This window comes from Ammospiza nelsoni, chromosome 7 (genome assembly GCF_027579445.1).
Source record: "Ammospiza nelsoni isolate bAmmNel1 chromosome 7, bAmmNel1.pri, whole genome shotgun sequence".
In the NCBI taxonomy this organism is placed as follows: Eukaryota; Metazoa; Chordata; class Aves; order Passeriformes; family Passerellidae; genus Ammospiza; species Ammospiza nelsoni.
In genome coordinates, this window is record NC_080639.1 from 32,911,744 (window position 1) to 32,937,233 (window position 25,490).

Below are 25,490 nucleotides of genomic sequence, written 5' to 3' on the forward strand. Positions count from 1 at the left end.
TTGTCACTGTTTGTTGCTACCCTACACTAGGTTGTTATTATATTTCTAGAGTCCCAGCTCTTGGCTGCCCTATCCTCTATCACGTCAGGGTCACCATTTGTTGTCTTCATATTGTTGCTATCATATTTCTAGAGCCCCATACCTTCTGGCTGATTTTCTCACAAGCAGCTCTTCACAGCAGTGTTCTTCCTGCCTCTTCATCAGGGCTCCTCCAAAGCTCTCCCTGACCAGCCAGCTCACCCCCTTTTATCCCAGTTATCCTCATTGGCCACAGCTGCCACCCAATTAAGGACAACACAGCTGCAGCCCATTTAGAACAACTAGGATTGGGAAAAGGCCACTAATACAGTACATATATTTTACTAGGACTCCTACTGTAACACTACATCTAATTAGAAATAAATTAAATTTTAATATTTAACAAATCAAATCTTTCCCCTTCATGGTAACTGGTGAGTGAGCTCCTGTTGTTATTCCATGAGGGTTTTTTTTCTCTTCTTTGCTCTCCCAGCCCTCTGGAAGACAGTGAGTGAGTGAGTGAGTGAGTGAGTGAGTGAGTGAGTGAGTGAGTGAGTGAGTGAGTGAGTGAGTGAGTGAGTGAGTGAGTGAGTGAGTGAGTGAGTGAGTGAGTGAGTGAGGGAGTGGCTGGGTGGGCACCTGGCAGCCACTCAGGGCCAACCTTCCCCATGTTTGACAGTGCCCATCCTGCAGCTGGCAGCAAGGCAGGAGCAGGTGAACAGGAGAGACACCCCAGACATGGAGAACTCACTTGTGTGTCACACTCATTCACCACTTCTCCTCCTTGTGACATTTCATAGTACCAGCTCATAAAATCCAGTGGTACCTAAAACCATAGGGCAGGATGACAAGGTCAGCCTTTGATACAGACTCCGTCTCTGGGCCAATTCTCCTACAACACCCCTACACACCATGTAGGGAGAATGACAGGAGGTCACTGCAGAGCTACACAAAGGAGAATTGCAGACAGCTTCCTCTGTAATCTCCCTCTGAGAAAAGGACACAGCACCTTACTCACCCCTGCTATGACAGAATCAAAGGAATACCATCCATAGCTGCCAGGAGAGCATTTTAATCTCCCCAGAAATTAGGTTAAAATGTTATTAATGGTTGACTTGAGGCAAAGTGACCAAACACAGGGCAAGCTGAGCTGGTGTGCGCTTCCCAGACATGGCCTCAGTTGGCTGTGGGTTACCAGCCATGGCAGTGAGGTGAAAGCAGGTGTGACCTCCAGATTGAGCAGATCTTGGAAATTACAATGTGATGACTCCACATCAACATGCTGATGCAATGCATAAAAATCTCCTTATTACAGCTGCAAGGATAACAGTTATCATTCCCAGTCACCTGTTGACAAGACAGAGTGGAGCTAGGGGAATTACAATAATTGGAAAATACATGAAGGATGTGCCTAAACCTACAACCATTCTGTTCTTTTATGCCAAGTGTTGTAGCAGTCATTTTTTCCCTTGTCAGAAGCAACAGGCTTAACCCTACAGTCAATACTAAAGGGAGAGGAATATACAGTTCAATGAGAATTGGACTCATCCCATTCACAGGGCCCTGGCAGATCAAAAAAGGACCATTTCCTACTTTTCCAATAACATCTAAATGCCTGAGGCAATCTTCCAGTCACAGACATTGGTACCAACAAACAACACAACTTTAACTGAAATAGTTTTTGAAATTTACCCAAAAGGGATTTTAAGATTTGATAATGGGGTCTTCAATTACTGTTTCCAGATACACTTTATAATAGTGTTTATTGAACTTGTTTCATTCAGACCAAAACAGTGATCAAAGTAACTTAAGTAAAGCGACTTCTTTTACTGCTTTAACATTTAATCACAGTTTAGTCACCTGAACTGCATGCATTCCACAGACAACAAGTTCTATTGCTTACTGATGTACAGCAGGGAAATGTAATCAATTTATATTGTGTCTATTAGTGTGCTTTTTACAATGATACCATAAATCACACCTACTGCTGTGGGCAGAGCTGCTGCATTTCTGTTCCTACTGCTGCAGGAAAATGCTGAAAGCAGGAAAAGCACAGCTGAAACCAACAGCAAGGAGGTAAATGAGACAGTGTACAACAAAAATAGGAAACTCAGAGTGCATGGTACTGTCTTGGAAGAAACTGGGCTGATTTCTTTTTATAGGGAAGGTCTCTGTACATTTGAGAACTGTGCAGCTGTACAATGCCATGCCAAAAAGAACCTTATGGAATTTAACAGCTGCAGCAAAACAACAGATCTCAGGGGGTTTAAGAAAGCAAAGAAAGTATTTCAACTCAAGGTGAGATTATACCAAGGCAATGTAAAGATAACAGCATCCAACTACAGCATAAAACCCAACTTGAGCATTAAATATTTTTCCTGCAAGGTTTCTCCACACTTCAAACATATTTCATCTCTAATAAAATTAAAACGCAGATTTAAAACTACATGGAAACATGTTACAATTCTGGAAAAGAAACTCCAGTTTAAAAGCTCTTTCAGCAGGTCTCACCTATTTATCAAACTAACTACTGTGTCACATTAAGGCTCTGGCAGATTTATGCAGGTGTTAAGAAAGAGAACTTCGATTTATTTCAGACTACTAGGCTGAAATATTGCTTACTTGGTAACAACAGAAACTTCATTCCATAAGAAACCCCTCACCTTCTGAAGTCCTCCATCTCAAACCATATGCTTACATGACAGATTAAAGTTTCCCCACAATTTCATTTAGGAATAAGGAGCATTGCTCTCCTGATTATAAAGGTCAACTTACAGATTACCACCAACTATTAAATTTCATTCTTTCCAACATGCAAAGAAAATAGTTTGAAATGTAAAGAAATATATGTAGAAATGTCTAGGTAAATCCTCTCAGTTCAGGAATTACACATACTTAAAAGATTTATGCTGTAGTATATGTTCTTACATTGATCTATCCACATCTGAAAGATAGAATGTTTGAGCCCAAAATATTATTCTCTAGTCATCTTCTTCACTTAGTTTTAAAATTTCCTCCCGTCATCATTTGTCTTGTCCTGTTTAATTGTGCTCAAATTAAACAAAGGTTGCAAATCCTTCAAACAATATAGAATCTTTAGGCAGCACAAGATTATCCAGCTTCCAGTTCCATTGTTTGTTCAAACAGGATAAGAAAAAATACACTCATTTAGAGAGAAAGTCTGTTTGTGTAAGCAAATATCTTAATATTCTACTAAAAATCAGCAAAAATAACCCCTAATATTCATCATAATAAAATGACGTAAAATAAAACAAAATATTTAAAGTGACATATTCTCTTCCTAGTATCTGGCCTACAGTAAAATAAAGCCACAGCCTGATGAGGCCAGCAGGAGTTTTCCTCACTGGAATAACATGACTAACCAAGCTGCCATTAATGAAAAATGATATTTAAGTTTGCCTTCAAACAGTTTAGCCAATGTGCAGACAGCCTTAAAAAGAACATAATGCTGATTTAGAGGGCCTTCACCTTTATCTAAATCAGAGGGACAGACATAAAGAGACAAACAACTTTAATTCAAAGAACTTGTGTCCCTCTGCTTCTCGATAGACCCGAGCACGCTCAACTGCAAATAGAAGTGAAAGAAAAAGAATGGATTAATTTGAAGATAGTGGACTTCAGGGATCCTGACTAATAAAATAGTTTTTCTTTTCAGAAACACGGTAGAAATGAATCAGACTACAGCAGTTCCATAGGAATAATGAAGAGCTCTCTTGAAAAGATCTGAATATGCATCAGTTAAAATTTTATGAAGGTACTGGGAGCATCACTCTGGAGACTGGCTCCCCCTCACCCCTTCTTTTTTCTTAACCATGGCTCCATCACCTTCAAAGTTAATTTCACAGGTTTCTAGCTATTGCAGCAATAATACTCTTCTAAAATCAGGACCTCAGGGAATTCTTCCTTAAATAAAGATTAATATACTAGAGAGCAAAAAATTCTAACCAGGAATACACATGGGGTGGATTTATTTAGTGTATATTACTCCAGGAGTCTCATCAGAATAAGTAAAATTGAAACCGAGGATCAATGAAGAGGAACAACAGAAAACTAAAAAAGAAATATCCTTAGCATTTTTAATGGAGATTTCAGAATTAACTGAACATTTAAGGATTTTTGAAATAGTTTTGTTGAATTCTGCAGAGAATTAATGCAAATTTTTCCAAACACAAAGTAACAGAGGAGAACAAATTTTATTAACGCTGTCAATAGTTTTTGCAGTGTTGCCTAGAAACCCAGATTCAAATCAGAGGAGCAGCATGGCAAACATCAAGGAAATAAGGGAAAAACCACAAAAAATGCCCAAAGCAGAAAACTCTAAAACCCCCAAGAAACCTAACCAATAATAAAAAAAAAACCCTCCAGGTTTTTTTCAACTTATTAAACTGAACTTGAGCTTTTAACAATTCAGTGCTAAGGGAAGGAGTTAATATTCAGCCTTGATGGAAAATATACATGAAATTCCATTATTTCTTTTGATTTTTTGGACTGTTTTGTTTCTGTGCACATGACAAAAACAATGAAAAAAAAATCTGTTTGCTCTACAAAATCTCATCATGCATCATGAAAACAACAAATAACTCAAATCCTTACTATTATCATAGGAATGGTTTGCGTTAATCTCTGTTCTAAACTGGTTCTCTTGTAAATGGAGCTCTGCTCTAGCCCAAAGCTTTGGCCCAGGAAATGCAGGAAAAGATTTGAAGCAGGTCCAAGCAGGATGAGCTTGCCCAAAGGCTTCTCTTTTTCTTCCTCTCTTTATTCAGGTTGATCAAACCCATTCTTGCTTACAGGACAAACTGACTTACCCGTGGCATGCACTTCTTGAGAAGTGAACACCTACACTTAGAAAATTATTGGGAATTCTAGCAAACACAAAATCCCTAGAAATGAAAATTTTCACCACCCCATAAAATGAGGGCATAAACCTTTTAAGTATCCCAACAATCATTTAGCCAAGAGCCTGTGGTGTTTATGGAATTTCCGAGGGAGAGCAGGTTTTGCCTTAGATTAGATCCATCTGAGTTATCAACAGGTCTGGACAAAGGATGTTTCTGCCATAGAAAAGCAGAAACCACCTGCACCAAAGGATGTTTCTGCAATATTTTGGATGGGTTTACTGTGGTACACACCTGGAAAACTGCTCCTGCAGCCCCCGCATCTGGGCTCTGCTCCGCTCCGACTCCAGCGTCACCTCCCGCAGCCTTTTCTCACTCTCGAGTCTCAAATGTCTTTCTTCCTCCAACTCATGTATCAGCTTCTCACGCTGAAATGCCATAAAAAATTATTCATTAATTTTACACAAACTACACTTTTAGTAAAAAAATTAGATTTAATTAGGGAAAAATCATCATAAAATCAAAACAATCATCCTATGAATCCAGTGCCATCTTTATTGCACAGCAATGTTACAGAGAGAAGAATTTTTTCAGAATATCCCACCAAACTGAGCTACCCCTCCTCAGCTCACTGATGGATGCCAGGGAATGGAAAAACAAACAACCACCCTCTCCTTCAAAGTGCTTCTCCTTTACCTCTGTTCAAAATAAATACAAAAAATTATATTTGAGATCTGTGACCCATCTTGCTTGAATGCAGACATGGGAAAAATGAAACAAATCAAGAGTCAACTTGTCACCCATCCCTGAATGTTTCAACCTCACAAGGAGAAAATTCTACAGCCACTGCTTTTCTTGTTTCAGCTGGGAGGAGGATCCCTATCAGCAGAACAGAGTTTATTTGAATTTACTTAGTGAAATACTGTGATAATGAATATGTTTTTTAAATCTGAGTATAAAATAAACCAATAAAAGAGCAATAAAACGTCATTAATGTCACTAACAGCTCTCAAAGGCAAGTAGGACATGGGTTTTGCTAATTCTTAAAACATAGGACCCAAAAACCCAATTCACACCATCCTAAATCTATATATGTCATTGCCTAACCCTTTAAAAAAAAAAAAAAAAACCAGCAATAACAATAAAAAAACCACCATAAATCAACAACAACAAAAAACACAAACACAAAAACCCCCAAAAAATCATATAAAGGGTACCTAAAGATTTTAAAATCTTATTTCAATAGTGGCTAAATATGATTTAAGAGGAGCAGAAAAATTAACCTAAAATTATTAAAATGTTACTGCAATTAAAAAAATGTATTTACAGACTTTTCCATGTGACCCCTGTTAAACGGAAATGAAGTGAAATTAAATTTCCTCCTTGTGAATTTAAATTGAGAAACCAAATCAATAAAACCCCCAAGGATTTCGCGTGGCACTACATTATTCTCTGTCAGTGATGGGGTTCCCATGCCTAGGAACAGCTTAGGTTACTGTAAAGCTACAGTGGGTTCCCCACCCATCTGCTTTGTGCCTATGGTGCAGGGAGATTTGCAGCCTGTCAGACAGCCGGATGTAATTCCATGTCTGACCTAAATTTTCATGGCATACCTGCAAAAACCTATATAAAAATTATCCGTACAGTTTCATTAGTAAATAACAGAGGTAACTTAGAGATAAGCCATTAAATGGGGGAGACAGGCTATTTGTACAAATCTCACAGCTATAAATCTTACTGGATAATAATTTACAATAGCAGTAACCAGGGGACCAAAAATATGAACATTGCCAAGTGGAAAACGGATCTTAAAGACAGTGATAAATAAGCAGATGCCACAAAGGGAGGCTGCAAAGGTTTAAATGAAATATCTATATGCTTGTGAAAAAATAGGGGGAATTACTCAGAGAACAGAGTGGTTCTGTCTGGTTGGCCATATGTAATGCCTGGAAAATGGAAAACTGCACAAGAAGAAACAAATTACTGGCAAATAAATACATTGTTCTAACTGAATTAGCTAATCACTGTCCTTAGTGTTACATAGCCATGTCCTGCCAGGTGCTGAGTAATCCTCACTTTCTGCAGAGAGTTCAGCACCAGGCAGAAGACAGCACTTGACTCACAGAGGATAACTCAGGTTAATGATATGGGAGGAATAATTACAGCAGTCAGTATTGCTCCAGCTTAGATCCCATCAATGCCAACTTCAAAATGATCCTGCTCCAGGAGCTCTTGCTGAATGCTGTCAGCATCTTCTCTTGCAGGGAAGTTTCACTGCTTTTAAAGGGGCATCTAGGACCACCCAAGTCAGTGGGTAACAAGTAAAATGACATAAAAAAATCTATAACTACCACCTAGGAGTTAAGAAAAGCTTTCAGAAAATACTGGTGTCTACAGGAACTGTGCTTAAAACCAAATATGTAGCTGCTCCTACAGGAACTGAGAAGCCACCTTGGAGGAAACTCAGGTGCTACTATGAACATGTGAGTGTCCAAGCTGACCCAAGGCTGTGCCTGAGAAACCTGACACAGTAATGCTAAACTACAGGAATGGACTGCAAACCAGAGATTCAGCCATGCCTTCAAGCTTAGCCAGCACCACAACAGCCACAATGATCTTATTCTGATACAGCAATGTCACAGCACAGGCCACAGCCAAGACAGCCACAATACACAGAGCATCATCATACAGTTTCAGAAGGCTTTAAGCATTCACCCAAACAGAATAACACCATACCACATCAGAAAGTTTCAAGCATCTGCCTTTCTTGTTCTTTAGCCCAACCTTTTATACCCCTCCTGTTGATGCCCTGCACCTGTGTGCCCTCTGTTCCCGCTGGTGGTTGGTCAGTGCCCCTGGGCACTCCACGGGTCATTGCTGTCAGCGCTGTTCTCCTGCTTTTCACAGCTGTAAAACCATGTTTTACATGGTTTACAGATGAGGCTGGGCCAGGCCCACTCCCAATTACCACAAAGTGTGTACCTACACAGCAGCTACCTCTGCATGTCTGCTACGCTGACCATGCTCTGGTCCCCAAATGAATCTTCCCACATGATGTACAAAGTCAGATCTCCACAGGCAGGGCAGACAAAAAGCGACACTCTAAAAAGAAGATGAGTCTCCTCTTTTCCATCTCACTGTCAAGGTGTTCTGCAGGCTGCTCACAGCTCCACTGCCTGTCCTGCAGAAGGTCTGTGCTGTACCTACAGCCACGCTCCTGCTCATCACAAACTCTCACCTTCTGGAAGAGAACTGCATAGACAGCACAGATTCACAAACCCAAACTTCTCCCTACAGGTCAAAGAGCTGTACAAGCTGTTTCTAAGTTTCATTTACCTCTTGTTGATAGGTCAGAGAATGCTGTTGCTGCCATTTACTCCTATTCACATGGGGAAGGCTGAGTGATAACACACATCCTATACAGAGAGATCAGCAAATCCACATGGGGACTTTTTTCTTAAGAAGAAAGAACTTAGGAATTACCTTAAGAAAAGTACTCTTAAACGAGCAACACATGTGCATTACAAGAACAATAACATTTCAGGAATGAAATCCCTAAACATTAGGAAATTCTGAAATGAGTCCAGTTCCAATTCAGCCACCTCATGGGCAAGAATTACAACACATTATTAGTTACATGAGCACGTACTGTTGCTGCAGAGAACTCCTGCTCCTTTCAGGCTTAGGATGAACAACAAACCATTCACAAGGCTGCAAGACCAGAAACAACAGCACTGACCTATGGCCCTGGAATTCTGAGTTCTCTTCCTAGCTACCAAAACCCTCCTGCATGAATGGGGCCAAGACTTGCCCACAGGACATCTGCACAGCATCAACACCATCAGCCCTCACTGCCAGGATTCTTCACAGCAATTTATTGGCAACCCTGCAGCGCTTCTGCCATTTCTTGCAGGCAGAAAGCAGATCTGCTTTCAGCCAGATCACAGACAGTAAATACTGTGAAGCAGGGAGAAAAAGGTGCAAGAGACCACCCACATTTGGGAAGTTTTCAGTCTGCAGGACACAAAACACAGTAGTATATACTACACACAGAAAGTAGCTCCCAGCAGTAGTGACCTTATCCACCAGAAAAGAGAACTAGATTTTTATTCAAACTCAGAAAATCCATAATGAAGTGTCAGAAGAGAGAAGTGAGCCTAACATACAGAAAGGCCAGGATTAAAAAGAGGTATTTTAGATTTTTTTTGTCTCCTGGAAGAAGAAAAAATATCCCTGAACTTTGCAGGAATTTTGTGCTGACATAATGCACTTTACAGGCTCCTCTTTATTCCTGTGCAAAAAAAAAGGTGTGTGAGAAGAAATAAACAGAACTGGTTAAAGGTTTTATAGTGAACATAAGTTTAATAGAAAGGAATAGAATTAGCATGCTACGTGAATAAAAGGTTGAATAAAAAGTGTCATGTGAAATGCTTCAGTTCGTTTTAACACTAGAAAAATCATTGCCATCTTCCAATGAAGTTATGTATTCCCACTTGCCTATTCCTCTTTAATTGCAGATTTTTCTCTCCACAAGCTCTGCTCAAAGTATTTTCCCCTGCTTCCCCTGCTTCCCCTCCTTGCCTTCTGCAGCACAGCTGTACCCTTCCCTTCTTAGAAGCATAACCTTTACTTGATTCTTGCTTCCCCTTTTCAGCCTCCCCAGAGAGGCTGACTTTCATCACACCACCCAGACAAATTCCTGATAACTTTCCAAACAGGCAAAAAATTCATGTGAACAAACTGGAGTGAAAGACAGTGTTAGCAAACTCCACTGATACTTTCCTGCAAGTACTGGAATATTTTAACAGGGAACAAAGTTTCAGGGGCTGCTCATTATGCTCCTGAGCCAGAGCCTGCACTTCAGCAAGCTCCTTCTTGTGTAGCTGTGGAAATGTTCGTGTCAAAATGTTTCATTCCTCACCCAGGCAGGGACATGCACCTCATGTTAAGTCATCTTCTAAAAGTTAAGGAAGGAATCCAATCTGAGCTACTCGCGATCAAAACAAAACGCACAGAAACTATTTATAACTAGATTGGAAGGAATGCATGTGTTTGACAGAAAAATGTGATTTGTTCCTCAGCACTCCATGAAGAGACCAAGAGGCACCATTGATTCTCAGAGTTACTGGTTAATAGCTGTGCTCACAGTCTAAGGACTAACCCTGTGCAGCCACACAAGTGTCTGCCAAGAGGAGCTCATTTGTGTCTCCCTTAATTACCTTGGGAAGTGCCACAAATGTCAGCACCCAGTTCTTCCACATTTTACCAAAGTGCAAATGTGAGGAAGTGTGAGTGTGGATGGGGCAGGTGGCAGCCAGGAAGGCAGACATGCCCATGGTGCTGTGAGGTGAGGGATGCACAACAGTTCCTTTGCTTCTGCACAGCCTGGCACCAGCACACAGAGGGAATGTGTGGCACAGCAGGGTTTGGCACAGAAATGCCAATGTCTTACCTCTTTTTAATTTCAGGGCTATTTCATTATTAACTTTAAACCTAGACATGGATGACACTAAAGCCTTCCATGTCAGGGACTTGGAGTTTTACCTCCTTTACCTGTTACTGCAGGTAAATTCATCAAATGTCTCATCAGAATGAAAGGACCTCATGAAAATACTTCTCAGAGAAATACTTGGCGATTTCTCCTCATTAGAGTCAAGCATTTCAGCTACTCAAGCAGATTTCTCATTCCAAAGCTCTCCATCTCCTCATCTTTATCTTGGTGTACAAACTTTATTGCAATTTTTTGTACCCCATGTCCTGCTGAAGATGGGAAGCAAAAGCAAAGATGACCCAAGGCTGAGGTCAGCCTACCACATCAGAGCATTTCCTTTTTTAACTTGTTAATTTATCTTTCACATAAAAAATCATACTATCACAATCAATACTTTTATCTATATGTTAAAGAAAAATGTGTCTGTGTGTCAAGATGACTGCAAGTGAAGAATTAGAGGTGTGGGGCAGCACACACACCATGCAGGCTGTACAGGGCATTGTTATCCACCAGGGACAGCCCAACACTTCCATTAGGAACTGCTCCCTCCTCCTTCTGTTTAGCTTATCCTTGGCTCTTATGAACAGCAGCTCTTCAGAACAGCTAGATATAACCTGACTTATTAGTTCAAATATCAAAAATGTCTTAAAGGGGGCACACATGAAATCTCATCATTAAGGTTATATTATAAGTAGGGGAAAGAGCTACTGATTAAGTAGAAATAAAAATCCTCTAGTCTCAAATTTGTTCTTTGCTTCTCCTGTGCATCATAAGAAAAGGTTTACTATGGTACTGCTAATTATGCAAACATGGGACCAATATTCTGTTAAAAAAAGTCTACATGACAATATTTAGCACAGGCTTAATGTTGCCCAAAATCAGGCTAATAACCTTCACATTAAATTTTTAACAACTACTTTAAAGCATTTGCTAAAGAGGGTCACAATTTCTGTGTAATTAATATTGATTTCAAACAGATACTTTGCAATGAATTTAAATGGTGGGAAGAAAAGGTTAAAATACTTTTGGTTTAGAGTTTGAAGTACAATAAAGCCATTGCAAACCCAAACTGAGTTTTTATGTATTTATTTTTAATGCATTTTCTGATGCTGTTCCTCTGATACCTTGCCATAAAAGTCAGAATTTAACAGACTCAGAGCCTGGTTTACAACACAACATCCCACGAGCCAGAGAGAATGTAGACACAGAGAAGACAACAAAGACAACTGAATGAAGCAAACAAATAGCAGCTACTAGAGGCACACTAAAATTAGGTTTTCTAGCAAAGTCAATGCCCAATACTCTTATGAATAAATGTGCATATTCAAAGTATTCAAGCCCACTATTTTTCACCTTTGTATGCCCTGCAGGCAGCAGCCATAGAACAGCCTGGGACAAGAGGTGAGAGATGAGAGAGGGATGGTGAAGCAGTTCCATTTTTCAATAATCAGTTATAAAATATTAATTGAAATAGAAACTGGGATTCACAACTTGGTCTCCCAGTTGGTTTAACAAAGTAACTCATTCATTCTGATGCAATGAATCTTTAATTCTCCCAACAAAATGCCTGGTGATGAAATGGTATTTGTTCAAGTGCCACAAAATACACCTGAGTCCCAGCTGCTCATGGCCCAAGCTGCTGGGAAAGGGAAGCACAAGTGTTCCCTGTGTTATGGGTATTTTGTAAGGGCTTGTGTTTGGGCTTGCAAATGAAACAGATCAAGGTGGTTCTCCCTCATCTCTCTCACACAGAAGGTGGGTGGAATCCCTTTGGTGACATTTTCCCTCTCTCCAGAGCAGGTGCACCTGCTTGTCCCCCTCCTGCAAAGCCCAGTGCTCTCCCCACAAAATCCTCACATGCAACCTGGCCCCAAATCCAGCACACAGGATATCACAGTCCTCCATATGAACCTATCTCACTCACAAATGAGAGGAAAGAAATGTGATTAAAAACCAGAGAGCATGGGCCATTTTTTATTTCATCACGAATTGCACTGGGTACTGTATTTTTGTTCAAATTGAAATGAGTCAAACTTCAGTGTCCTTTGTTTGCCACTCATCGATCCCTGTTAAACCAAATGTTTCTCATTCTGCAATCAATACTTCTCTGCAAAAATAAACCCAGGCACTGACAAACAACTTTGCAGAACATTGCAGCATTCCTTGTAGTGGACTTTGTCAGCATGAAAAAACATTCCCCCACAGAATGGGGAGAAAAGAAGTGCACTGCTTATTGTGCTTATTACAACTTTTACAGGCTGCTTAAAGCTGAATTATTTTACTGAAGAAAGACTGATTAAATTAATTGTCTATTGAAGGCAGGGCTTTCCAACAGTGGCAGTTAATATGCCTTTGTCCCTCATTACCTTTTTCAGCTACACTGGGAATACTGACAAATACACTGAAACATCCAAAGCCTTCCCAGGGATGAAGTTACAGGTGTATTTAAAGCACAGTGAAGCACTGAAGTGAAAACAGCACTAACACAAACACTTGGAGGGTTCATGGAAGGAGAGGCAGCTTTACTTCCACATCTCTTCAAAATAAGAAAGTTAATGGTGAGGTTCTGTGCCTGCTTTGCAATCAAAATGAATTTTTTTCATTTCACCTTTCACCTGACAGATTTGTACTACAGAAGCTAAGGAAGACATTGCCTTGGTTTATATTAAATCTCTACTTTTTTGCCCCAATTATTTTATGATGTAACCATTTTCCTTCAACTTATTCCTGCTACAGCTTTGCAACAGTAAGATATAAATAGTGTAAAAAGCAGTATCCTAATTTTAGGTTGGTATCTTCTAGCTTTTTCATACCAATAAGGAAAAATGATGGCTCTTGAGAATAGAGTTCTGCTCCAAAAGTGACAGGCTGCCCAAAAAAAAAACAGAGGGAAATCTAACTGACATTAAATAATTTGTTTCAGAATTTTCTAAAAATGCCTTAAAACCAGCTAAAATTAAATAATTTGAAGCAAATCATGCATTTTCCCCTATGAAATTTCTATATGCTAGCACATCTGTCTCTTTAGCTTCATCTCAGACTAACACAGGTATCCCATGACTTTCAGATGTAAACCTCAAGCTTTTCTTACCTCTACAATGAACAACAAAGCAGGAAATGCTCATTATTATTATTATTATTAGTGATATTTTGGTGACAGCAGTTTACACACTTCATATTGTTGGGTGATAAAGCTGCTCCAGAGCCATCCAAGGAAATTAGAAACTGTTTCTTGGTGTAGTTACTCCTCCTGAACAAAATAAGATGCTAGATTTCATTGTGCACTAGCTCAAAATTGCCACCATGTGGAGGGACAGCAACTTAATTTAGCATTATTTATACCGCATTGATATGGTTTTAATTGCATCTGTGCGACAGAATAACTGCTGTGCTGAAGCTCCTTTATCATTGCAAGCCTACAATTAATCTGAATTAGGCAGGCTATTACCTCAGCAGTACTGTATATATAGCTGGAGTTGTGATAACATTTATTTTACAAGGGAAAAAAAAAATTAAATAGCTCATAAAACCTTTTGGCTGAGAGCTGGATAGTGAGCACCACTGCCTGCCCATCCCCTCCAGGAGCTGTGGTGAGCATCCACTGCTCCAAAAGTGAGCTCTGAGTGCCCAGCAGCTCCTGAATTCTGTGAAACACACAATGACAGGACACCAAATATCAGAGTCATCCTGGGAAAAGAGATTAAATAGCAAAAAATGCCCCTCAAAGTCTTTGAGGAATTAGCAGTGAAGTGAGCTCTGTGTCCTGGGGACACAGGCGCAGACACAGCCCCTGGCAGCAGCAGGGGCACAGGTGGGCTCCACACAGCTGGAACATCTGCACCCAGCAGCCATCACTCCCTCAGCTCCTTAAAGCTCAGCTCAGTCATATTTGTTGTGCTGAATGGAGTCAAGTAATACATATAATTATAATACATATTTTATTATTTATATATATATATTTATTTAATTTATTTATATATATATATAATATATATAAAATATATATATAATTTTTATATATTTATATAGAATATTATATACTTCATATAAATATATATCTATATATGAGTATTATATGCAATATATATAATATATAATATTATAGATATTACATATGTATTATATGTATTATATATTTATTAATGTATATGTATTATGTATATATTTATGTATATGTATTATATGTTTATATACATTCATATTTATATAAGTGTATATAAATATATAATAAATATATATTTATCTATTATACAAATGCTACATATTTATTATATATATTATTACATATTAAAAATATAATAGATGTTTCGAAAATCTTGTCTCCCTTACTCAAATTCACAATTGCTATCCCAATTTTGAAGACTTGCCTCAGTTCTTAGCATAATTCATGTCTCCATTTTAAACATTATTTTCTTACAGTTTGAAGGGTGTAGAGAGAATATTATTAGTAAAGTTGAAGTCCCACATTGTCAGGTCATGATTATTTTTTTTAATTAGTAATCTTTAAATGATAACACTTTTAAAAATGAATTTGCAAATGTAATTGAGCTTTTAATAGCTTCTACACACAGCAATTAAAGAAATCTCATTCCTCTAAATTAAACATAATGAAATATTTTTCAAGTTCAAATAAAAAATTGCAAACTGTATTAAGATAGATATAATCCATATGAACATCTAGTACTCAAAAGTGTGAAGTAAAAAACTCTGTCAATAACAAAATTAGAAAGAGTGGCACTGCTAAGGAAAAACAAAATTCCTGAAACATCTTAGAGTACAGTGGGTAATTATAATTTCAAGCCCTTTGCTACATGGGTTTTTTGTAAGGTTTCTTGCATTACTTTAAGATTTCTAAATAGGCATAAAGTTGTTTAGGTTTTTTTTTTATACCAGGTATATACAATATCTTCTTATCTGAGCCAATGTTATATATATGTTTACAAAGAGCCTTGTCTATTTCAGCTGTAAACAAGCAAAAATCCCCAGTCTCTGTTTATGTTTCCCACTTGTTTGACTCCAGAAATTTTATAATAATGGTGTTTGAACCATAAAACAGCACAAAGGAGTGCAGAGAGCAAGTTGCAAGAGCTAACCCACCTGGGCCAGCAAAGTGTCAGTTGTTTGATTCAGTGTCAGTTGTTTGATTCTCCTACAATTTTCTATCAGATCTGCAATTTTCAAACATTTCCTGAAGGGATTTCAACGTAGCAACATAGAAAACAGAAGGTAAAATGTTGTCTGTCAAAACAAATGCTCCAGCTCACCGAAATAGAACTGAGGTTTTGGAACTTGAGTTTGTCTTAAGAACAAAAGTGAATCTGTGAATAAATAAAACTGGCACCAAAACATGAACTATAACACAGGTATAGCCTGCATTTGCACATCTAAATGCTCACAGACTGAGCTCAGAGCCGCATTTTCTGCTGGTGACAGACTGCAGGCTTCCCAGCCGCTTTCTAGTGGATTTATTTGAACAAACAGGCCATGGAATGAACTCCCCACTCACAAAGATAAGAAATAAATTAACCCAAGATAAGAAACAAATGATCCAAGAAGGATCCAAGTTCAAGAATATGCCTGATCTCATGGGACTCTATATTTGGCAGGCAGAAACTCTCTCTTGGATCAGAAGTCTTGCAGCGAGGGCCAGAAGATTTGTGGGAAGTTCTCTCAAGTACAAGTTCTCTGCACTTTTTGTGACCTACAGCAACAGCTGTGCTCTGTGTAGGTGCACAAGATGAGCCTCAGGCCACATGATTTAGGGTAATTTCTACACTTGCACTTGCTGAGGTTACATTTCATTTTTGATGTGGCACTGGTTTCTTTTATAGCTAAGTAAGAGGTATTTGCTGTCAGTTTGGGTGAAATTTCAGCCTAGACACAGACTTCAGGAAGGAGTGAAGAGAATCCTTGAGGTCTGAAAACCAGGGTATCCCACAGCTAAGAAAGATTTACAAAAGTGTTTTTAAACATGTCTTCATTGTTTGGACTGTCTATAGAAGATAGTTCCATGAACTGTGGCAAACAGTGGAAAGCTCAGACTCAGAAGACTTATTTAAATTCCTTTTAACCAGGTTTATTTTGATAAGCCACCATGTAAACATTACCACAGAGCAGTATTTTTTGCATACTTGCAAATGGCTGTGAAGACCAGACAGAGTGGGGGAAGAGAAATGCATTGAAGACTATGAATGCATAGTCAGGCTGGAGTTTGATTTCTCAAACATGGATGCCTGTCCATTTAAAAGATCTTGCAAGTTCTTTTAAGAAGTTCTTCCTAAGTCAGTGGAAGCTGGTTTAGGAAGGTCATGGAACAGAGGTGACATTATTGAGAGAGAGATGGAACTAGAAACAATTTTCAACAAGTTTCAAATACAGCTTTGGAAAAATACTAGATATTTGAGAGAATTCAAACTGAAAGATGCATTGTAGTGGGACCATGTGAGGTCAAAATATAGGTGATTAGTGTTAGAAGTAAGAGCAGCATTGTGTGGCAAAGGCTAATAGGCTGAAAAACATTTATAATGTATTGTAATCAGGAAATAGGTTGGCTTCTGATGGAATGGCATTGAGTTTTACACTTCTTATGTCTCACCCTTCATCAAGACTGATAATGGAATACAATCTTTTAAAACATCTCTCAATTGCCCCACAGAATAGTGCCCAGCAGAAATAAAACACAATTTGTGAAAGGGCAGAAGAAGAAGGGACAGGTAAAAAAGTCAAAGAAAGGTGATGTGTCACTTGTGCTACACTTGCACACCTGGGCTGGATTTTAACCTTTGGAATCCACATGAAGCAATGCAGGATTTCCTGCTCCACTCCCTGCTGCCAAGGTCCCTGCCCCAGACTGACCCCTCCTGACGGTCAGCAGGAGGCCACCAGGCTCTCCAGGCAGCAGAGAATTGCCTGAGACTCAGCACAGCAACAAGGCCAGGCTTAGCTGAGCCCCCAGCAGCGCTCTGAAGTAACCTGGGATGCAGCAGAAGATGGAGCAGCATCACAATCCCAGCCCACCCAGCCAGGGTGACAGTAACCCCCAGCAGGGACACAGCCACGTCCTAAATGCCCCCTGCTTATCTGCAGTGCCTCCTCTGCCCCTGCCCAAGGTGGCTTTTAGATGATAGGAATGCTTTTTTTTGCCAAAGGACTGAATGCTCACACAACAAACGGGCACGGGGCTGAATCGAGCGTTTCCCGCTCGGATCTGTGCTCCTGAGATAGGAGTTAAGGCAGCAGGATAAAACCAGGAGAAAACACACTTCTGAGAGTTTTATTTGGCTTGAACAGATTGGTCAGTGGAACCCTGGTGCTCCAGGGAGCTCTGGGATTTACCACAGGCCAGGATAGTGTGTGGTATTTTGTCCTGATGCTGGGGAGTGTTAGGGCTTCTTCACTTTCTGCACTTCTCATTCATGTGTTCGTATTTCCTGCTAGTAAACAGGATGTCAAGGAGTTAATTGAAATAGATCTGAGGCTAAAGAAAATTTATGAAGCTGAGAGAAGCAGAACTTAACCATGCCAGTCAGAGAGCAGCTCAGAGCAGACAGCAATGCCTTCAGACCCCCACAGATCTGGGATAAAACAATAATTTCATTTTCACACACACTTTTCTATTTGCCTTTCTCAGCTGACACATTCAACACCTCTGGCATCACTGCTTTGCTGCTACCTTTCCATACAGCATTTCTTTTCCTCAGGCTCTTTACAGCATTCCTCATGAGCATGTCAGATTTTATTACAGTTTTTCTGTGTCCACTTGCAGAGCCCATTTATGGTTGGTAAGTAACTGCAAAAAAAGGTGCCTTATTTACTCAGCTGTTGCTTGCATTGATTCCAGAGTCCTACTGCTTTCATTTTCTGACAAACATGTCTGTTTTCCATATTTACCCCTCTAGCACTGCAGGCACTGCCATAGGCAGTAGGGAAATGCTGCGGTTTTTCTGTTTGCTGGCACATCATCTGTGGTATTTCTAACAAAGCTGCCACTACAAAATCTTTATAAGTGCTGACAACACAGACACTCAAAAGAACTGACTCAACTTTCAGGGGCCAGCCTGAGTTTAAAGGTCTGGTACCTGGCAGAACATGAAAAAAACAAAACCCAAGCAATTTTTCATGCAGTTTTTAATTCATTTGCTGGTAAAAATGAAATAATTAAAAGACTTTTTCTCCACCTGATATACTTTTGCACTATCAGTTTTCAGTAATAAGTCCATTAGAATTTCTGTTTGTGTTTCCAGAGACCAAATTCAGCTCAACTCTAAGTGCCAGCCTTTAGAGGCTTTACTCCTTTAGTCCCATTTATTACTAGCACAAGGAGCCTGGATGCACTTGTACAGCTGAAGGTCAGAAACAGATATAAAAACTCTGACACTTACTTCTCTGGTCTTCATTACCACATTAATCTTTTTAGGCAGGATTATCTGTTTTATTGGATTTAACCCTAGTTTATCCTCATCTATTAACTGCACATAGCCATGTACACATCTCATTTAAGACAAAAAATAACAATCTGGCTTTTTTCAACTTAATAGTGAGTGTTGACAATTTTAAGTGTTAGCTTGATATTCCTGAAGAGAAAAGACAGGTTTCCTTTTCTACAGAAAGAACTAACTACTAGAACCAAGTAGTGGAGCCTCTTCTGCCACTTCCACCTTCAGCACTTAGCTGAAAATAATCAGCAGCTATTAGACTGAGCAGAAGTTCTGCTCCTGGACAATAAAACACATTATCACATAATTAAAAATCAGGAAGGACTTTGCATGAACATTTTCTACCATGCAGAGCACTGAAACAGGAGTCAGGAGAGTAATTCTGAATTTTTTAGTAGCTTTTGGCCAGCACACTGAATTTTCAGATCATTTCCACACATAGCTCCCTTGTCTTTCACTGGGGCAGAAACTTTAAAAGCAGGAGAGTGACCCCTTTGCCCTGAATCAGGGCAGCCCAGTGAGGCTTTAGAGGCTTCCAGAATCCCAGCCATGCCAGTTTGGGAACAGCCCACTGGGCACAATGAACAGTGGGTTAGCAAACTCTTTGTGATTATACAGTCTTTCAGTTTTGGCAAGAAAGAAATTCTGCTGCACATTTAGAGAACAGGAAATATGCTCTTCCCCAGTGCTTCTGGGGACTCCTGCAATATATTACCAAAACAAGCAACTCCTGCCACTCACTCAAGCCATCAAGTTTGACATCAAATTCAATACAGGAGAATTATGAACAAACTTGTCTAAAGGGGCTGAGAGGAACCACCCGCACTGGAAAGGACCATGCAAGCAGAGCTGGGTTCCTGGGAATCAGGTGCACAAGGCTTTGGTTCAGCTGCTGTGGGTTTATGGGGACCAATGCCACCAAGCACTGCTGCTCCTGCTCCTGCCCAGGCACTGAGCTGCAAGCCAGTGGCTACATGGAGAGAGCAAAACCAAGGCAAGCTTCTCCTTCCTGTCTCCCTTTACACATTAAACACATTTCCAGAGCTGATATTCTTGTTTCTTGTGGCTCACTAGAGTATTTCTGCTCACCTGCTCATGCTCCTTCTCAGGCTCTTCCTTCTGATGTGTGTTAGATCACTTGCAGTCTTCACACCTTCACTTCCACTTATCTCCTCCCACCTATTTGTGAACAGGTTTCCCTTATCCACTGATGGAAGACACAAGCACTGTACACCTGCCTTTAGACTATGAGAGCTGGCAACTCTCAAAGGCTAGCTGTAGTATGAAAATCATTTTCAACTTCTCACTTAGTGCATGTATTTTCTGACGATATCTCCTACATCACAGGTTTTCCCTTTTTGGGTGGTTAATTAAGAACGACATCAGGAAGAAGTACACAACTCAAGATTTCCAACAAGCACCTGGAAATTCTGACCTGCTCCTCTAGAGACATCCATGGAAAAAGCTTCTTAAATGGAAAACTGTGCCAGCCACTGCCACAGGGCACTTTTTAATGCTTGCCACCAGGAAGAGGAGGTTCCCAAGAGATAATGATTTTTCCCCAACACTCAGAAATTATTTCTAAATAAGCAATGTCACCATGGATGCCAATCACAATGTGCATCATAAAGATGTAATTACACAATGGCAGTAGTGTGAACAGCACACACTGAGCCAAATCCCCTCTCACTATTCATTCCAAGCCCCTGGGCTGTGACTGTCCATGGCACACAAGCACTCCAGGATCCAAGCATCAACCAGCACTATTTAGAAGACCCTGCCTTTTCCCCAAAGGGTTCACTACCCACACAGGCAAACAAACAGCAGAAGAGTGACAACAAAGCCTGTTTTGCAAATTGGATCAGAAATTTAATATTTTCCAGGATTATAAAGGATTTAGGTGGCAAAGGTAATTACAGACCTTGTAGGACACCAAAGTACCAAAGTTAAAGAACACGGCCATTAATGAATGTAGTGAAGAAGGGTTTTAAGCACTTGGTTATTTACAGTCACACAGCAAGGTACTAAATGGAAAGCACAACTTTTCCATGTAGTTTGGAGAAGGAAGAAAAGCCACTTCACAGCCAGGTAAGGCCCTAGACCAGGCCTGGCACCATCATTAATTTCCAGACTAACTAGAGAGTGCATCATGCCAAGCGGTATGGAAATAACACAATCCAAACATCACAGTCATTCCCACAGTCTAGACAGTCTCCTCTTGCAGGACATGCAAGCAAGTCTGATCACCAGCTCCAGACTTGGAAAACTGTGTCATGAGATCTTCATTATGAAAGATCCCGTGGAATATCAAAAGATGCCTTATCACAATGCAATGGACACGGAGCCAAAACAAACAGAAAGTATGGAAAAGCAAATTCCTGACAAAGCAAAAACTGAATTAAAGTTTATGAGAACTGGACTTGGAAGGGAAAGGACAGGAAAAATCACAGTTGCCCAAATTATATGAATTTGTACAAAGCTAAATAGGTTTAGTACAGGAAGACATTACTTCCTTACTACATTTTAATATTTCCTTTAAATCTTTGAGAGAAGTTGCAGAGAGATGTGATTATGCTCTGCCAAGAGAAAAACAACAAAAAAGCTCATGGGACTTAATGGCACAAAGAATATTGTCCAAAATATAAAGTCCAAATCTCTTTCAGATGAGCTGTAAATAGTTTTCCTGTCTACTTGTAAAGTGTTCAGTGGACAGAAACGGGCCAAGAGTTTTTCCCAGTTTCTGCTCTCTCTTTTATTCACCCTCAGCAGATTATTTTCTGTATACCTATGTTGTGTCACTGCCCAGAGGGAGCTGAGAAGCCAGGAGAACCTTACCCTGCTCTCCTGGTGCTGTGGGGCAGTTATGGATCAGGGCTCATGGGCTGGATGCTGAACAAAAGCTTGTTGCCAGTAAGGAATTTGCACTCTCACATGCAATTTAAAGCACTGCAATTTAAAGCACTGCTTGAGCTGACTCGTTCCAAGGGTCAGCACTGACTTCACAGAACAAGCCCCAAGAACACTGCATGAATTTAAATAAATGGGAAATTAATAGAAGCAGCACAACCGGGAGACTCTTGGTATATAAATTTTGTCCTTCCTTGTACAGGAACTTTCTCTCCTTCCTGCTAACCTTTTCTGCCCCATGCAGGGAAAAAAACCTTTAATTAAAAAAATATTAAAAGAAGTCTTAAGAAGATAAATTAATGGATTTCTCTCGGTTTCCCAAATTAACAACAGAAACACACCTTTTACAGAAGCGATTGCTGTTATTATAAATTCTACAGTAATAATTTAACTACTGGCCACCAAAAAATAAACCAAACAAACCAAGCCCAACAAAAATCTAGCAACTTCTTTTACTTCTTGTAACACACTAATTTCCCCAGGTACTTCAAGAACAAAGTTGCAACACCAAGTATACCACAGCAGTTTCACTACTATTAATCTGTATAAATTTACCTTCCTAGTTTGCATAAAATTAAAACTGTTGGCCCAGTGCACACATTCACCTTTCCTGTTCCTCATCCTTAGATGTTGTGACTAATTCAGTCCTACCTGAGATCCCTTTTTTGCATGAGCTAAAACCAGAGCAGAAATGTTCTGCCTTTTCAGCCTGCAGATTGGTGGCCCTATTCAGGTCACCCTTGCAAAAATATTAATCCAGTGAGTGTGTGGCTTACTTGAGTCAACTCCTGTCATTGCCTGGAGGAGCTCAGGATTGCAGAGCTTAACCTTTGATATGAAAATGCCTGCAATTCACTGTTATTAGTGCATGGGCACATCACTGCCATTAGGCAGTGAGGTATTGCCTGGAGCAGGATCCATCTGCTCCCAGTCATAAAGCAGGATTTGCTTCACGCTGGAGCCAAGTGCCACTCCAATACTCCGTCCAGCCATGGATGCTCTGAGACTGCCCTGCCCTTTCTGCACCGTACATCCCCTGCTTTGTTATCTAAAAATGGCAATTTCTACTGGAGGGCACTTTAGCCAACATGACATGCTTTCTACACATTGCCTCTGTTTTACTTCCAGACCTTATATAAATGCATTTTGATGTTGCTGTTGTTTTGTTTTTTGTTTTTTGGGGTTTTTTTTGTTTTTTTGGTTTTTTTTTTTACGTGTTCAGTGATTTTTACATAACTCTGTTTGACTTCGTTTTTACGTTGACTTGCTGAAGAGTGAGACACCACTTCGGTGAGCTCCAGCTGAAAGGGAAAAGCTTATTTCTGCCTCTCTGGCTGGAGCGCTGGTGTTTCCGTGCCGCTGATTCCGGAGACGCTGCGGGTGCAGGGAGAGCAGCGCTGCCTTTGGAATGGGGCGATCCCGGCGCGGCCCGGGAATTCCGGGGGCGCCTTTCCCGTGCCTGCAGCGCCCTCTGCTGGCGCCAGCGGGGAGCGCCCGGCCGGGCCCGATCCATGGGGATCGCTCTCCGGGACAAACCGCGCTCGGAGCTCGCTGCCAGCTCCCCAGCGCGGAGCCTGCGGGACAAACCGCGCTCGGAGCTCACTGCCAGCTGCCCAGCGCGGAGCCTGAGGGACAAACCGCGCTCGGAGCTCACTGCCAGCTCTCCGGCTCGGAGCCTGCGGGACAAACCGCGCTCGGAGCTCACTGCCAGCTCCCCAGCGCGGAGCCTGAGGGACAAACCGCGCTCGGAGCTCACTGCCAGCTCTCCGGCTCGGAGCCTGAGGGACAAACCGCGCTGGGAACTCACTGCCAGCTCTCCAGCGCGGAGCCTGCGGGACAAACCGCGCTGGGAACTCACTGCCAGCTCTCCGGCTCGGAGCCTGAGGGACAAACCGCGCTCCGAACTCACTGCCAGCTCTCCAGCGCGGAGCCTGAGGGACAAACCGCGCTCGGAGCTCACTGCCAGCTCTCCGGCTCGGAGCCTGAGGGACAAACCGCGCTGGGAACTCACTGCCAGCTCTCCAGCGCGGAGCCTGCGGGACAAACCGCGCTCCGAACTCACTGCCAGCTCTCCCGCTCGGAGCCTGCGGGACAAACCGCGCTCGGAGCTCACTGCCAGCCCCAGAGCGACCCTGGCTTGGAACAGCGGCCGGTTCTTAGCACAGGCAATCGGTCTCTCGTTGGAAAATGACTGCTGAAAGCGTCAGCAACTTAAATCATAGAGAATACCTAAATTCATAATAACTTTAAAATACAGAATTTCTAAATATCCATGTGAAAAATGCATGTATTTTATGATTGGCTTTTCGCAAATACTAGAATGAATATTATATGTGTTGTTAGAAAACAATGCTGTATTAATTTTCTTAAGTATTGTGTTAAACACAGTTTTAGGTTATAAAAATTGTTAAAATTGAAACTATGCTATGTAAGATGCTTTGTTTAAGAAAGGGCTTGCAGTGAGATAGATAGCAGCCACAGGACACCTAAATCTTTCAGAGACAGGGAATTTATTGCCTTCTTATCAGAAGAAACGAACTTCTTCCCACCTTGAAGGTGCTGTTAGGATTAGAAGGAAGAAGTTGACACTGATTAGACAGAATCCTGTGTTTGAATGGAATTTATGCATCATGAATGAAGTGTATGAATATGCAACGGGCTATTGTTCTTAAGGGTTAATCCTTGGTTAACAGGTGTCCTTTGTTGGGCTCGTGATGCCCAGAAAAAGGTACCCGGATGTCCGTAACTCTTTGTTTTTATTGTCTCGTATTGTCTTAATTCAATTTGTCCAAATTGTTATTACTCTAATTGTGTTACTATTTTTACAACCATTTTATTACTATTAAACTTTAAAAATTTTAAAAAACAAGTGATTGGCATTTTTCACATCCACATATTTGCACATTTGAAGCAAATAACAAAAGGTACCCAGGACATAAGGGTATGTGTCCTGGGTAAAGGTATACAGGACATAAGGGTTTATGTTTGAAAACCACTGAAGATAAAACTGCAAAGTTGTGAATGAGGGCATCTGGCCTAATGAAGTATGAAAAACTAATGAGGTCCAGGAGCATTAAACCAGGCTTGTAAAGAATTTCGATAATCATTATTGATGCTAAAGCTGCTGCTAATGTCAATGAGCTTCCATGAGGGCAGTATGATGGAGTTTCTGAGAAAAAAGAGCAAGACAGCAGGGCTCTCTGTGCATAAATACACAGCTTCACAGAGAGGGCAGCACAAGGGCCAGATTGCTTTTTTCTAGTTTAGGATATTTCATATTCAATGAGACATTTCAAAACAGATACTTGCGCTCTCTCTGCTACTTTCTAATTAAAGCACAGATAGATGCTTTCCTAGAACATAAGGACCCAGAAGGTGGGAAAGAACATTTAGCCTTTTGTACCTCATCTTTAACACTTCATTTATTACTAAATATCCTCTATTTTTAAATGACCCGGGTGCTGCTGCTACAGCAGCCTCCCCCACGGCCGGAGGGGATGGCAGGATTCATCACTCCGGTGTCTGAGTGCCCTGGGAGAGCCGAGAGCACCACGAGGGGTAAATGCAGCTCCCAGGAGAGGCACAATTTCCTACAGTCATGGGCTGCCTCTCCAACTGTGCATTTTCAGCTTCCTACAAGGAATTAAAAAAAAAAAAAAAATTTTGCTTTCTATCTTCATTTCACTCACAGCATCATCAAGCTGGGGTATGGTCTCTTTCTTCTCACCAAAAACTAGCACCCGTGCTAAAAGCCTGAACGGGAGTAAAGAGCAAACAACT

The 25,490-nt window shown here is 40.7% G+C and overlaps 1 protein-coding gene across 1 annotated transcript in view; it reads right to left on the bottom strand.

The window, feature by feature from the left end:
* NCKAP5 (NCK associated protein 5) overlaps positions 1 to 25,490 on the bottom strand; it is a 355,478-nt gene that overhangs the window by 169,134 nt on the left and 160,854 nt on the right. The window contains exon 5 of the mRNA XM_059476435.1: positions 5,172 to 5,305. Within this exon, the coding sequence (XP_059332418.1) occupies positions 5,172 to 5,305 (134 nt within the window). The remainder of the gene's footprint in view (positions 1 to 5,171; positions 5,306 to 25,490) is intronic.